The sequence below is a fragment of the Microcaecilia unicolor genome, chromosome 4, assembly GCF_901765095.1.
Source record: "Microcaecilia unicolor chromosome 4, aMicUni1.1, whole genome shotgun sequence".
In the NCBI taxonomy this organism is placed as follows: domain Eukaryota; kingdom Metazoa; phylum Chordata; class Amphibia; order Gymnophiona; family Siphonopidae; genus Microcaecilia; species Microcaecilia unicolor.
The window spans coordinates 90,132,541-90,148,827 of record NC_044034.1 but is presented as its reverse complement, the minus strand read 5'-3'; the positions used below and the strand labels follow the sequence as shown (position 1 = coordinate 90,148,827).

The window sequence follows — 16,287 nt, the reverse complement described above, 5'->3', positions numbered from 1 at the left end:
GGTTTTCCGTGCTGGGAAAGACAAAACATCAAAAAAAACCTGAAAACCCAAAAAATAATTTGTTTTTCTAATATCTGAACAATTGTCAGAAAAGTCCTGTAAACGAATTGAAATCAGGAAACATTTAAAAAAAGATAAAATAGAATTTTTTTATTTATAGAATAACAAAAAGTGCCATTGTTTAAATATCTTTTCAAAATACATCTGTACAACTTACAATAATGTATCCAAAATAGTTATATACAAAATGTTCCTTTGCATAATGTGCTCTCTGTTAATTCCAAAGTAACATCTTTTTTTTTTTTTTTTTTGGCAAAAGTTCAACCTTAACAGGAGGTGATAAACTTGAAGATCAGTTAAGAAGAGAACCTGAGGAAAATTGACCAAGCAACAAATCGAAGAACTTTCATTTGTTTAGTTAAATACATTGCAAAATTAACCAAAATAAAGGAAGATTATGGAATCCCTCCTAATGCCGCCGCCCCCCCCCCCCCCCCCCACTACCCAATCATACTGTACAATTTTGGCTGCTTTTCCTTTTTCCCATGTCAACAGCAGCATACCCAAGTAAATAAATGAATACAGGCAAAACAGGAACAGGCCACTGTAATTGGCTTCCATAAAGTGTTATTTTAGCTGCTGTCGATATGGTTCACCTGATTGGATCTGCGATGAATCTCTTCCAAAAATTCTTCAAGTTGCTCTATTAGCATTCGTTTTTTAAACCTGTATGTGAATGATGGAGAATAAATGACACTAATTACGGAACAGGGCTCATCACAGAATTTCAAGACTGACATTTTAACCACTTCTATACCCAAGGATGAACAGGGATTCATTTTACACAAAGTTTTACACAAAAACATACCGCCAAGATTCAACATCATGAACTTTCAAGAAACCATTTTATAAGACTGTCAACACAGTCTTTGTTCCTTAAAGCAATTCATTGGGATATTCATTTGCCAGACTCCCACACTGTTCAAGTCAGATCTAGAGTTGTATTAACAATGTGTCAAGAGGGCACGGTTTCTGGGTTTTCTTCCCAGGGGTATGATGTGTGGATGAATGGCTAAAATGGTGGCATGATAAAGAATATTACAGTTTAGTTTAGTGTATGAATTTATATTCCACAAAACTATAAGGATATCAAAAATCACATATACAGTCCTAAATCACATCCAATACAATAAAAACAAAAACCAATTCATCTTACACATAAAACAAACCACATCTTAACAAACCTTCTGCCGCTTTGACTCATCTGTTCAATAAGCTGAAAACACTTTACAAAAATCAACTCTAAAATGATTCACAAAATAAATGTGTCTAACAGTTTTTTGAACTGAGTTGTAGCTTTCATTGTCCTAATTTGCACCGGTAAATTGTTCCGCAAGATTGGACCGGCTATAGAAAAAGCCCTTTGCCTAGTCTTCAAAATTAATCTCTATCAATGCTGGAATAGTTAGCAGACAAGTATCTGTAAATCCCCATTCGGCCAGGGTTCTCAACCCAGTCCTCAGGACACACCAGGCCAATTTGGTTTTAATAATATCCTCAACGAATATGCATGAGATAGATTTGTAAGCACTGCCTCCATTGTATGCAAATTTATCTCATGCATATTCATTGTGGGTATCATGAAAACTTGAATGGCTATGTATGTCTCAAGGACTGGGTTGAGAACCCCTGTATTACGCCGACAGATCTTAAGAATGGCTCCCAAATAAAAATCAGAATCTGGTTTCAATGCCTTATGAATTAAGAACAGAATCTTAAAATGGATTTTTTTTTTACAACCAATGAAAATCCTTCAGTAGCAGAGTAATAAGCTGAAAACATGAGTGACCAGAAATAAGTCATTCTGTTGTATTCTGCACAATCTGCAATGTCCTAATACTGGTTTTAGGTAAACCCAGTTCTCCGAGGACAAGCAGGCTGCTTGTTCTCACTGATGGGTGACGTCCACGGCAGCCCCTCCAATCGGAAACTTCACTAGCAAAGTCCTTTGCTAGCCCTCGCGCGCCCACGCGCACCGCGCATGCGCGGCCGTCTTCCCGCCCGAAACCGGCTCGAGCCGGCCAGTCTTCTTTTGTCCGCACTCGGTACGGTCGTGTTTTCGCCGTGTCGAGCCCCGGAAAGTCGACCTCGCGCGTCCAATTTGTTTGAACGTGTTTTTTTCCTTCGGGAAAGCTTTGTCCTAGTCGGGAAGTGCTCCGGAAACCCCCCCGCCGGGTTTCGTGTAAATCCTCCCCGTACTTCCAGCTTTTTTGCCCCGGTAAGTTTTCTTTCGTCGTCGGGGTAGGCCTTTTTTCGGCCTCGGTCGAGATTTTTTCTCCCTCTAAATTTGGTGCTTCGAATTTCGCCATTTCGGCTTTTGATTTCGCCGGCGTGATTTTTCCGCCCATGACATCGAAGCCTTCCAGCGGCTTCAAGAAGTGCACCCAGTGCGCCCGGGTTATCTCGCTCACTGATCGACACTCGTCGTGTCTTCAGTGTCTGGGGGCCGAGCACCGCCCTCAGAACTGCAGTCTGTGTTCCCTGCTTCAAAGGCGGACTCAGGTAGCGAGACTAGCCCAGTGGAACGTGTTGTTCTCGGGCTCTTCGTCGGCATCGGCACCGGGATCTTCGAGTGCATCGACGTCGTCAGCGTCCAGACCATCTTCCTCGGCCGCCCCTGCATCGAGTGCATCGAGGCATCGGGCCTCTGCATCGGCGCCGAGACATCGGATAGCTGCATCGACGTCGGTGGTACCAGGACCTCGTCTGCTGATGTCGTCGGACGGTGGTGCATCGGGTGGAGTGCAGGTGAGGGCTGTCCATTCCCCTGCTGGTGGCGGTGAGCCCTCGGGTGGGTCTCCGCCTACCCTGAGGGCTCCTGCGGTACAGCCCCCCCGAGATCGACCTTCTTCAGTCTCGGCCCCGAGGAAGCGACGGGTGGATTCGACGTCCTCCTCGTCGGTGCCGGGGAGCTCCGGTGACATGCTTCGGAAGAAATCGAAGAAGCATCGACACCGGTCTCCTCCCCGTGTCGGCACCGAGAGCTCTGGGTCGCCGAGGGATTCGGCACCCAGCAGGCATCGGCACCGAGAGGACCGCTCACCCTCTGTTCAGGAGGTGTCGATGCGCTCCGCTCTGGACAGCCCGGAACAGCCTCCACGCCCGGAACAGGTACTGACGTCGACGCCTGCATCGACCTCTCAGCCTTTCTCTGCAGCCGCTCTAAACGAGAGCCTCCGGGCCGTTCTCCCAGAGATTCTGGGAGAGCTGTTGCGCCCTACCCCTCCGGTACCGGCGGTGCTTGCGCCACCGGTACCGTCGAGCGTGGCGCCGGCTGGCCCATCGCCCAGGTTGAGGTCCCCGACGTCGGTACCGCGTGCGGTACCGACCGCGGCCACCTCCCAGGAAGGCTCCCCGACTACGTCGGCGGAGGGAGCTTCGCCGATGCGGGCGAGGGAGTCTACCTCTCGACGCCCCCATCGTGGACGGGGTTCCACGGAGTCGAGCAGGGCGAGGTTGCAGACACAGGTCCGTGAACTTGTGTCTGACACCGAGGGTGAGGCCTCGTGGGAGGAAGAGGAAGATCCCAGATATTTCTCTGACGAGGAGTCTGGGGGTCTTCCGTCTGATCCCACTCCCTCTCCTGAGAGACAGCTTTCTCCTCCCGAGAGTCTGTCTTTTGCCTCCTTTGTCCGGGAGATGTCTACGGCCATCCCCTTCCCGGTGGTTGTGGAGGACGAGCCCAGGGCTGAAATGTTTGAGCTCCTGGACTATCCTTCTCCACCTAAGGAAGCGTCCACTGTTCCCTTGCACCATGTCCTGAAGAAGACATTGCTTGCGAACTGGACCAAACCATTAACTAATCCCCACATTCCCAAGAAGATCGAGTCCCAGTACCGGATCCATGGGGACCCAGAGCTGATGCGCACTCAGTTGCCTCATGACTCTGGAGTTGTGGATTTGGCCCTAAAGAAGGCTAAGAGTTCTAGGGAACATGCTTCGGCGCCCCCGGGCAAGGACGCTAGAACCTTAGACTCCTTTGGGAGGAAGGCCTACCATTCCTCTATGCTCGTGTCCAAGATCCAGTCTTACCAGCTCTACACGAGCATACACATGCGGAATAATGTGCGGCAGTTGGCGGGCTTGGTTGATGCTCTTCCCCCTGAGCAAGCCAAGCCTTTTCAGGAGGTGGTCAGGCAGCTGAAGGCGTGCAGAAAATTCCTGGCCAGAGGAGTTTATGACACTTTTGATGTTGCGTCCAGGGCCGCTGCTCAAGGTGTGGTGATGCGCAGGCTCTCATGGCTGCGTGCCGCCGACCTGGAGAATAGAGTCCAGCAGCGGATTACGGACTTGCCTTGCCGTGCGGATAACATTTTTGGCGAAAAAGTCGAGCAGGTGGTAGAGTCTCTCCACCAGCGGGACACCGCATTCGACAAGTTCGCCCGCCGGCAGCCTTCAGCTTCTACCTCTACAGGTAGACGATTTTTCGGGGGAAGGAAGACTGTTCCCTATACTTCTGGCAAGCGTAGGTACAATCCTCCTTCCCGACAGCCTGCGGCCCAGGCTAAGCCCCAGCGCGCTCGCTCTCGTCAGCAGCGTGCGAATCAGCAAGGCCCCGCGGCTCCCCAGCAAAAGCAAGGGGCGAGCTTTTGACTGGCTCCAGCAGAGCATAGCCGACATCCAAGTGTCAGTGCCGGGCGACCTGCCTGTCGGAGGGAGGTTGAAAGCTTTTCACCAAAGGTGGCCTCTTATAACCTCCGATCAGTGGGTTCTCCAAATAGTCCGGCAAGGATACACCCTCAATTTGGCCTCTCAACCTCCAAATTGTCCACCGGGAGCTCAGTCCTACAGCTTCCAGCACAAGCAGGTACTTGCAGAGGAACTCTCCGCCCTTCTCAGCGCCAATGCGGTCGAGCCCGTGCCATCCGGGCAAGAAGGGCTGGGGTTCTATTCCAGGTACTTCCTTGTGGAAAAGAAAACAGGGGGGATGCGTCCCATCCTAGACCTAAGGGCCCTGAACAAATATCTCGTAAAAGAAAAGTTCAGGATGCTTTCCCTGGGCACCCTTCTCCCCATGATTCAGCAAAACGATTGGCTATGCTCTCTGGACTTGAAGGATGCCTACACACACATCCCGATACTGCCAGCTCACAGACAGTATCTGCGATTTCAGCTGGGCGCACGCCACTTCCAGTACTGTGTGCTACCCTTTGGGCTCGCCTCTGCGCCCAGGGTGTTCACAAAGTGCCTAGCTGTGGTAGCAGCGGCGCTTCGCAGGCTGGGGGTGCACGTGTTCCCATATCTCGACGATTGGCTGGTGAAGAACACATCCGAGGCAGGAGCCCTGCAGTCCATGCAGATGACTATTCGCCTCCTGGAGCTACTGGGGTTTGTGATAAATTACACAAAGTCCCATCTTCTCCCAGTGCAGAAACTCGAATTCATCGGAGCCCTGCTGGATTCTCGGACGGCTCGCGCCTATCTCCCAGAGGCGAGGGCCAACAACTTGTTGTCCCTCGTCTCGCGGGTGCGAGCGTCCCAGCAGATCACAGCTCGGCAGATGTTGAGATTGCTGGGCCACATGGCTTCCACAGTTCATGTGACTCCCATGGCCCGCCTTCACATGAGATCTGCTCAATGGACCCTAGCCTCCCAGTGGTATCAGGCCGCCGGGGGTCTAGAGGACGTGATCCACCTGTCCACGAGTTTTCTCGAATCCCTGTATTGGTGGACGATTTGCTCCAATTTGACTCTGGGACGTCCCTTCCAAATTCCTCAGCCTCAAAAAGTGCTGACCACGGATGCGTCTCTCCTGGGATGGGGAGCTCATGTCGATGGGCTTCACACCCAAGGAAGGTGGTCCCTCCAAGAAAGCGATCTACAGATCAATCTTCTGGAGTTGCGAGCGATCTGGAACGCTCTGAAGGCTTTCAGAGATCGGCTGTCCCACCAAATTATCCAAATTCAGACAGACAATCAGGTTGCCATGTACTATGTCAACAAGCAGGGGGGCACCGGATCTCGCCCCCTGTGTCAGGAAGCCGTCAGCATGTGGCTCTGGGCTCGCCGTCAAGGCATGGTGCTCCAAGCCACATATCTGGCAGGCGTAAACAACAGTCTGGCCGACAGGTTGAGCAGGATTATGCAACCTCACGAGTGGTCGCTCAATTCCCGTGTGGTGCGACAGATCTTCCGGGCGTGGGGCACCCCCCTGGTGGATCTCTTCGCATCTCAAGTGAACCACAAGGTCCCTCAGTTCTGTTCCAGGCTTCAGGCCCACGGCAGACTGGCGTCGGATGCCTTCCTCCTGGATTGGGGGGAAGGTCTGCTGTATGCTTATCCTCCCATTCCTCTGGTGGGGAAGACTTTGTTGAAACTCAAGCAAGACCGAGGCACCATGATTCTGATTGCTCCCTTTTGGCCGCGTCAGATCTGGTTCCCTCTTCTTCTGGAGTTATCCTCCGAAGAACCGTGGAGATTGGAGTGTTTTCCGACCCTCATCACGCAGGACGAAGGGGCTCTGCTGCATCCCAACCTCCAGTCCCTGGCTCTCACGGCCTGGATGTTGAGGGCGTAGACTTTGCCTCTTTGGGTCTGCCAGAGGGTGTCTCCCGCATCTTGCTTGCTTCCAGGAAAGACTCCACTAAGAGAAGTTACTTCTTTCATTGGAGGAGGTTTGCCGTCTGGTGTGACAGCAAGGCCCTAGATCCTCGCTCTTGTCCTACACAGACCCTGCTTGAATACCTTCTCCACTTGTCGGAGTCTGGTCTGAAGACCAACTCCGTAAGGGTTCACCTTAGTGCAATCAGTGCATACCATTACCAAGTGGAAGGTAAGCCGATCTCAGGACAGCCTTTAGTTGTTCGCTTCATGAGAGGTTTGCTTTTGTCAAAGCCCCCTGTCAAGCCTCCTACAGTGTCATGGGATCTCAATGTCGTTCTCACCCAGCTGATGAAACCTCCTTTCGAGCCACTGAATTCCTGCCATCCGAAGTACTTGACCTGGAAGGTCATTTTCTTGGTGGCAGTTACCTCGGCTCGTAGAGTCAGTGAGCTTCAGGCCCTGGTAGCCCAGGCCCCTTACACCAAATTTCATCACAACAGAGTAGTCCTCCGCACTCACCCTAAGTTTCTGCCAAAGGTTGTGTCGGAGTTCCATCTGAACCAGTCAATTGTCTTGCCAACATTCTTTCCCCGTCCTCATTCCTGCCCTGCTGAACGTCAGCTGCACACATTGGACTGCAAGAGAGCATTGGCCTTCTATCTGGAGCGGACACAGCCCCACAGACAGTCCGCCCAATTGTTTGTTTCTTTTGATCCCAACAAGAGGGGAGTGGCTGTAGGGAAACGCACCATATCCAATTGGCTAGCAGATTGCATTTCCTTCACTTACGCCCAGGCTGGGCTGGCTCTTGAGGGTCATGTCACGGCTCATAATGTTAGAGCCATGGCAGCGTCGGTAGCCCACTTGAAGTCAGCCACCATGGAGGAAATTTGCAAAGCTGCGACGTGGTCATCTGTCCACACATTCACATCTCATTACTGCCTGCAGCAGGATACCCGACGCGACAGTCGGTTCGGGCAGTCAGTTCTTCAGAACCTGTTTGGGCTTTAGGATCCAACTCCACCCCCCGAGGGCCCTGTTTGTTCTGTTCCAGGCTACACTCTCAGTTAGTTGGTAAATTTTTTAGGTCAATCTCAGTTATGTCCTCGCCGTTGCGAGGCCCAATTGACCATGGTTGTTGTTTTGAGTGAGCCTGGGGGCTAGGGATACCCCATCAGTGAGAACAAGCAGCCTGCTTGTCCTCGGAGAAAGCGAATGCTACATACCTGTAGAAGGTATTCTCCGAGGACAGCAGGCTGATTGTTCTCACAAACCCGCCCGCCTCCCCTTTGGAGTTGTGTCTTCCCTTGAAGTGTATTGTCTTGCTACATACTGGACTGGCCGGCTCGAGCCGGTTTCGGGCGGGAAGACGGCCGCGCATGCGCGGTGCGCGCGGGCGCGCGAGGGCTAGCAAAGGACTTTGCTAGTGAAGTTTCCGATTGGAGGGGCTGCCGTGGACGTCACCCATCAGTGAGAACAATCAGCCTGCTGTCCTCGGAGAATACCTTCTACAGGTATGTAGCATTCGCTATATAAGGCATTGTGGTAATCGAAGCTGATAACCAAACTCTGAACCGTCAACTTCAAATCTTCTATCGAGATACAACCCTCCAATCTACTCAATATTCTTAATTTAAAAAATGAGCTCTGAACTACCTAATATGTGAATTGAAATTTAAGTGAACACCTAAAATAACACTGAAATTACGAACCTGGTGGGCCAATCAAACTTCATTATCACAGTCCTTGAAATTTTCCTCAATGTAGTGGCATTAGCTAATAGGTAGTTCCTGAAATCTGTCTGCCTTTGCAAAGCCTGCAACATTCCTTTTGTGATCAATATATGAGTTGATAATGGTTTTGTCTTGATGTTAAGATGTCTGCCAAGCTGTTAATCATCCCTCACTTCAAGTGTGTTTATAACTGTCCTTATGATGAGTGACCCAGAGGCAGAACCAAGCCTGAAATTCATGATAAATTCTAGAGAAAGTGATCACCAAATCTAGGTAAGACATGTGCTTTCATAGATAATGAATACTTCACTAAGAGGCAGATGCATCAAGCAAACGTTAAAAAATCTAAATCGTTAAAGTCCCTAACGATTTTTAAAAAACGAAGAATGCACCAAAACAACAAGTCACACATGCTCGGATCGGTATTGAAAAGTACAATGTATCAAAGAATCACAATACACATCAGTAATCGGCCCCTAAAGCATGCGCAGAGCAGCCAATCGTTATGTTAGCTGCTCTGCGCATGCCACAAACAGCCAAAACACAAGCACATGGCTCCCAAATCAAAACAAAAATAAAAAAAGGGTGGGGGGGGGGGCAAAGGAACTCGTGAGGAGCGTCCTTGCCCCCCCCCCCCCCCCCCCCCGAAAAATAACTCATATTTTAGCAGCCCCAGCCCGGCCCTCCTCCCTTCCTGTGTCTTCTCCCACACTAGTTCCGCCTCCCGCCATGCTCCGGTCCCGTGCCCCGCCCCCCCTTTGGTCGTGGCTGCCGCTCCCCCCCTCCAACGATCCCCCCTTTGCCTTACCTGCCCGTGCAGCGCCTCTCACCTCTGCTGCACGGGCAAGAACAGCTGATCGGCGAGTCAGAAGGCCTCCTCAGACGTCCCTTCTTTCTACCTGGGCCCGCCCTCCTCGTTGGAGGGTCATTAAAGGCTCATTAAGCTTTAGTGCATCTGCCTCTAACAGTCATCTAGTTCAGTGTTTCCCAAGTTCGGTCCTGGAGTACCCCTTGTCAGTCAGGTTTTCAGGATATCTACAATGAATATACATGAAATACATTTGCATATAATGGGGGCAGTTTAGGTAAATCAATTTTTTGCACATTCATTGTGGACATCCTGAAAACCTGAATGGTACTCCAGTACCGGACTTGGAAAACACTGATCTAGCTAAGGGAACACAAAGAAGATTCCCTGTCTACTAAGATGGGCTGTTGCCATTACTAGGCACTTTGTGAACATTCACAAGCGCACTGCTAGACTAAACAGAAATGGTTGATATTAATAAATGCCACTCATTGAGAATGTCAGAAAACACTTGTGCCATGGATGCGAGTATACTCATCTTTTAAGTCCAGTGATTATAATCAATCTTTTTCATCTGTTAGCAGGAGAATGGTTTGGAGAAAATTCATCTTACTCTTCTCCTTCCAGACAAATTTGTTCAGATTTCCAAGGTTCAAGACTGACCTTAATCCACCCAGAAAGTCAAGAAATAGCTCAAGTAGAAACCTATATGGATTTCCCCCTAACAAACCAGCTTTGTTGTTCTATTTCAAAGTAGGAAAACCACCTCCTTCTGAAGGAGGGCTGATACTGGTAGCAAGGGAGATGGTCCAGTAAAGCTTCCTGGAGGTACAGGCCAGTGTTTCCCAAGTCTAGTCCTGGAGTACCCCTTGCCAGTCAGGTTGTCAGGATATCCACAATGAATATGCATGAAAGAGATTTGCATATAATGGAGGCAATGTATGCAAATCAAGTTCATGCATATTCACTGTGGATATCCTGAAAACCTAACTGGCAAGGGGTACTCCAGGACTGACTTGGAAACACTGGTGCAGGCTGTACAAATGGGTGATAAACTTGTCTATAGGAATATAAATATGCATGAGATAGATTTGCATATGAGTCTTTGCAATATGCAAATTTATTTCATGCATATTCATTGTGGTAATCCTGAAAACCTGACTGCTAGGTGTGCCTCCAGGAGATGGTTGAGAAGCACTGACCTAGAATACTTGAGTCGCCCCAAAGTTATCAACAAGATGGAGTCAGTATTGCCCTGACAAAGAAAAAAATGGACACAAGATAAGATGTGTTTGGGTTGTATCATCTTATTGACCTACTGAAGGATACACAGTACAATAAGGCAATACTTGCATACAAGTTACTGCAGGATTTTCAGTTCATAATCTGGGAAAACCCTATGTACTTCTCCTGGTCACCAGAAAACCACTGCCATTCATTGGTAAGTCAGTCTAGTATGGTGCTGTAAAATCTTGTGGAGTTTGATGTCCCTTGGTGACATCCTAAATCAGATGCTACAGTGTGAGACATCATGGTCCTTCACCCAGACATATGTTGCAGATTTTGTAATAGCTATCAACAATATCTTCTGTTGGCAGTGAGGGATCCAAAGGGAAACCCATAAACTCCTCAGCTTGTAAAAACTGGCAAGGAAGAACATGAAAATTTTAGCTCTTTGCTAGGCAGGGAAGAAATCATGGTCGGCTCATGTCTTGGGAGGGAAGAGGATGGTGAAGATGCCCCTGGCTACTACTGTGGCCAAAATATGTTGAAGGAATGGGCTAGAAATATCCTGGGGAGGCCATCTCACAAGCATGCTCCAAACTGGACTGAAAAATTTCTTCCAGCTTGACTGGGGATACATATCTTAAACTTTTTACAAAGTGAAGAAATTGTTCATAATCCACTACTGACTGCAGCATAAGTACTATGGACGATCATGTGTAGTCACCTACCTCAGGCATTAAAATAGCCTGCTGCATTTTTGGCATCAAGAGCCCTTTCCACAGTCCAAATCCAACTTCTCTGCTGTTCCATTGCTCACAATTCCTTTGTTGGTAGTAATTTCCTACATCCTGCTAAGACAGCTGGGTGGCAATTAGGCACTAAAAAACTACCTTTGCACTTGAAAAGTACCCAGGTTCCATGTACATAAGTAATGCCACACAGGGAAAAGACCAAGGGTCCATCGAGCCCAGCATCCTATCCACAGCGGCCAATCCAGGCCAAGGGCATCTGGCAAGATTCCCAAACGTACTTGCCATCTAGCCGCCCAGTCTCCCAGTCTCGTAAGGTCCTTCTGTAATTTTTCACAATCCTGTCGCGAGTTAACGACTTTGAATAACTTTGTGTCATCAGCAAATTTAATTACCTCGCTAGTTACTCCCATCTCTAAATCATTTATAAATATATTAAAAAGCAGCAGTCCTAGCACAGGCCCCTGAGGAACCCTACTAACTACCCTTCTCCATTGTGAATACTGCCCATTTAACCCCACTCTCTGTTTCCTATCCTTCAACCAGTTTTTAATCCACAATAGGACTTTTCCTCCTATCCCATGACCCTCCAATTTCCTCTGTAGCCTTTCATGAGGTACCTTGTCAAATGTCTTTTGAAAATCCAGATACACAATATCAACCGGCTCCCCTCTGTCCACATGTTTGTTTACTCCTTCAAAGAATTGAAGTAAATTGGTCAGGCAAGATTTCCCCACACAAAAGCCGTGCTGACTCGGTCTCAGTAATCCATGTCCTTGGATGTGCTCTGTAATTTTGTTTTTAATAATAGCCACTACCGTAATTTTCCCCGGCACCGATGTCAGACTCACCGGTCTATAATTTCCCGGATCTCCCCTGGAACCTTTTTAAAAATGGGCGTTACATTGGTCACCCTCCAACCTTCCGGTACCACGCTCGATTTTAAGGATAAATTGCATATCACTAGCAGTAGCTCCGCAAGCTCATTTTTCAGTTCTATCAGTACTCTAGGATGAATACCATCCGGTCCAGGACATTTGCTACTCTTCAGTTTGCCGAACTGCCCCATTACATCCTCCAGGTTTACCGTGAAGTCAGTAAGTTTCTCCGACTTGTCCGCTTGAAATATAATTTCTGACACCGGTATCCCACCCAAATCTTCCTTGGTGAAGACGGAAGCAAAGAATTCATTCAATCTCTCCGCTACGTCTTTGACTTCCTTGATTGCCCCTTTTACCCCTCGGTCATCCAGTGGCCCAACCGATTCTTTTGCCAACTTCCTGCTTTTAATATACCGAAAATTTGTTTTTACTATGTTTTTTGCCTCTAATGCTATCTTTTTTTCGTAATCCCTCTTGGTCTTCTTTATCTGCACCTTGCATTTGCTTTGATACTCCTTATGCTGCTTCTTGTTATTTTCAGACGGTTCCTTCTTCCATTTTCTGAAGGCATTTCTTTTAGCTCTAATAGCTTCCTTCACCTCACTTTTCAACCAGGCCGGCTGTCTTTTGGAGTTCTGTCTTCTTTTCTAATTTGTGGAATATGTTTGGCCTGGGCCTCCAGGATGGTATTTTTGAACAGCATCCATGCCTGTTGTACAGTTTTTACCCTCTCAGTTGTCCCCCTAAGTTTTTTTCCACCGTTCTTCTCATTTTATCATAGTCTCCTTTTTTTAAAGTTAAACGCTAACGTATTTGACTTCCTGTGTATAGTTACTTCAAGGCTGGGCAGTGATGTGGGGGTTCTCTGATCCATGGCCTAAGCACTGTCCCCTTGGGAAAACAAAAATTTTAATGCAGCTGAATGCTCTGTCAGGCCCTGATGCTGTAAAATGATGGTTGTACTCCATGTGTGGTCAGACAGAGGTTGTTCTTCAATGCCAGTCGGCCCTGACAAAATGGTGCGCACGCTCTCCTGCATCAAACTGCGCACCAGCCCTGCCACAGAGCCCAAAGACCCTGGCATATTTAGATACTGTGCCAAACCCAAAGATGTGCTGTCATCAACTGTTTCCTCTGCATCCCATGGGATTCCTAGCTTGCACATTCTGCAACACCCTGATGCTGTCTGGTGGGTCCCACAGCGGGAACACTGTTTAACTGTCTCCACGGGAGTTGCCATCACCCAGATTGCCACAAGTGCAGTACAATGTGTCCCAAGCTGTGAGTCAGGATCCCTCTCATACACCAAGGAGAACTTGCAGCCCTCCAAGCAGATCTGAGTCAGACTTACCCCTGCCGGCTGCTCTCCCCAAGCTCATAGTCACATATGAGAAAGATGCAGGACTGATACTCTGACCTACACACTCCAGTAAACCTTTTTCCTTTTGCTCTTTTTTTTTTTTTTAAAGGTTGTTGTGCTGGAAAAGGAGAGCTTCACAGGAAAAAGAGGAAAGGTGAAGGGAGGGAAGATGTAAATTTGCAGGGTACCAGAGACAGACCTGAAGACCTCCAGATAGGACTTTGCACACTCAAGCCAACTGCAAAGCTCAACTAGAGACCAGCTGACCAACTGAACCAGCAAAGCACTCAAAACCAGAGGCTGAAAAGTGTGTCCATCCACCTGCTGGAGACAGAAAATACTGAGGAGATGGACTGGATGCCAAGAGATATGTCTCACCTCAGTTCTCAATTCTCTATCTCCCAGTTGCCAGAATTTGGCGTACAAGTCAAATGTACACCGCAAGCTTTGCCTACCAAAGTACAAAGTAGTGGAATTTGCTACCTATAGAATTAAGATGTATGAACAATTATTTATGCTTTTGTAAACATCTAAAACCAGGAATTTGTTCAGGACAAAATCCCCCCGTCTTTTTGGGCATAAAGAAATACCTGGAATAGAATCCCTTCCCTGCTTCCTCTGGTAGAGTGGGTTCGACCACACTGGCCTGTAGAAGAGTGGAGATTTCCTCTACAAGTACCTGCTTGTGCCGAGAGCTGATGAATGATGCTCTCAGTGGGCAATTTGGTGCTCTTTAATGCCAATTTAGGGTGTAACCAAGAGGACTATTTGAAGAACTCACCAGTTAGTGGTTACAAAGGGCCATCTGTGTTGGAAAGAATTCAGCCGCCCCCTACTGGTAGGGGATCCGGAATTATTAATTTGAGTGCAACTATGCTCTCCTGGAGCCAGTCAGAAGCTCAGCCCTTCTGCCAAGGCTGAGAACGCTGGGTCTGGGGATCTTGGGCAGAATAAGAAGGCAGCGGACACCTACGCCTTTGAGAGTAGTAGGGTCACTCCCTAGGTCCACTAAAAAAAACCTTCAAAATGAAGAGGTTGCAGCTGGAGGGTGCCAAGTTAGGGTTTGGATATTATCAGTGTCTCTTTGGCAAGGCACGTCCAACAACCTCTCCAGACCCGATTCTAGTTCAGAGACATGCAGCCATGAGAGATTCTGTGCATCCTCACACCCATGGCGGACAGTCAGGATGCAATATCCAAAGAATCGTATGCACTCTTGGCCAGATATTTCCTACCCTCAAGCTGCTTTCTGGTCAACTGGTGAAGCTCTGCAGACTGCTCCTATGAAGAGAATCTGCAAGACTTGGTGTACTGCGTAGCAAGCAAGGGCTCATGTAGAGCTGATAGGACTGGATGTGGACCATAAGACCTAAAAAGCTTTCCTCCCAAATGAGTCTAGTGTCCAAGCCTTTCTACCCAGGGGAGCCGTGAATGAGTCCTGGAGCTCCTAGCTCATTTGAGGGCGGATTCAACAACCAAAACGTGGAGAGGCAGTTAAGCCCTCTCGAATCCGGAAGCCTTCTGCATATGATACTACATATCCACCTTCGTAGGTGTGACCTGCACTGAGATGGAAGATTCCCAGTTCTTCGTCAGTGCATTTTTAAGGATAGGGTGCAATTATACCATGACCCCTTCCTTAGGAGGTGACTCATAGTCCACAGCAGATAACATCTCTGTCCTGGGCTTCTCCTCCATCTTTAACTTATATGGGATGGTAGAAGCCATCTCTGACGAAACCAGGGAAAGGCGGAGATTTACATCTCTCGAGGTGGGGATGAATCATAAAGTACCCCACAAGACTCCTCCTCTGAGAAGTAATGATGGCCTTCTTCCAAGTCCCATGAGCAGTCCCCCATTTAGACTCCTCATTGTACTCTGACTGGACTGAATGAGAGAGTGTGCCTGCCTCAGCTGAGTGGAACTACATCCACACCCAGATGAACGCTGAGGTACAACCCTACCCCTCAGATTCCAGGGATGCTTCCTCCTCCGATGACAACAGTGGTACTGCATGTGTCGATGACGACACCCTTTGAGGCTCTGGTGTCAAGGATCTCTCCACAGGGATGGATGAAGTCTCAGGAAGAATCTGGTGCTCATCCACAGGTGGTGCAAGTGCCCTTGATGCCTGAGTGGATTACAACTGAAGCATCTGCTCTGGTTTCTCCCTGAGCATGGCTCAGAATGCTCATCGAAGGTAGGCATTGGCAAAGGAAGGAGCTGGGAGAGATGTGCTGAACTGAAGCAGAGACATGGCTGTCAGGTGACTTGCAAAGAGGGGGAGTGCTCCTCCCGGTGCCGGCAATGCCAATGTCCCAGAGCTCCCAACACCATGCATCAATGAGGATTGATCCTTATGTTTCTTGGGTTTCCCACGATGCATAGCATCGCAGTCCTTCAGTGCCAACAAGGACATTGAACCCATACACGTTGTCAGGTCAGACGCTGACCGGTCCGGGGGCCTACTTTCAGCACCTGATGTTGAGGGAGATGGAGACCTTTTCAATGCCTGTACACTCCCAGTGGTGGATGAAGGCTTAGCAGCTATCGAGGTTGATGCTTCCGGTGCTTATGTCTACATATTAGCCTTCAAGGAGCCAAAAAAGCCTTTCCTGTTCAACTTGCTGTGACCTCTTTGTCTCAACTGCATTTGTAAGCAGAAAGAACAAGAGTTAGGCTCATGGTCAGACCCAAAGCACCTGATGTACCAATTGTGTGGGTCCATCACGGAAATCACCCGATTGCATTGGATGCACCTTTTGGAAACTGGAGGTCTTCTTGGACATTGAGAAAAGAATCGTGGCCAAATTAAACTCAATTGTGAACAGCAAAAAGGGGCTAAAAATGGCCTAGTAACCCACGAAAAAGAAAGGAAACAGAGCCAAAAACACTACAAAAAATAAAAGGGAAAAAGAATAAAATC

At 48.5% G+C, this 16,287-nt stretch overlaps 1 protein-coding gene across 2 annotated transcripts in view; it reads right to left on the bottom strand.

Annotated features, from left to right (window-relative positions):
* Positions 1–274: 274 nt before the first annotated feature.
* INTS6 (integrator complex subunit 6) overlaps positions 275–16,287 on the bottom strand; it is a 242,077-nt gene continuing 226,064 nt past the window's right edge. For both annotated transcript variants that reach the window (XM_030200446.1, XM_030200447.1), the window contains one exon: positions 275–726. In XM_030200446.1, coding sequence (XP_030056306.1) covers positions 633–726 — 94 coding nt within the window. In that variant the 3' untranslated portion in view covers positions 275–632. The remainder of the gene's footprint in view (positions 727–16,287) is intronic.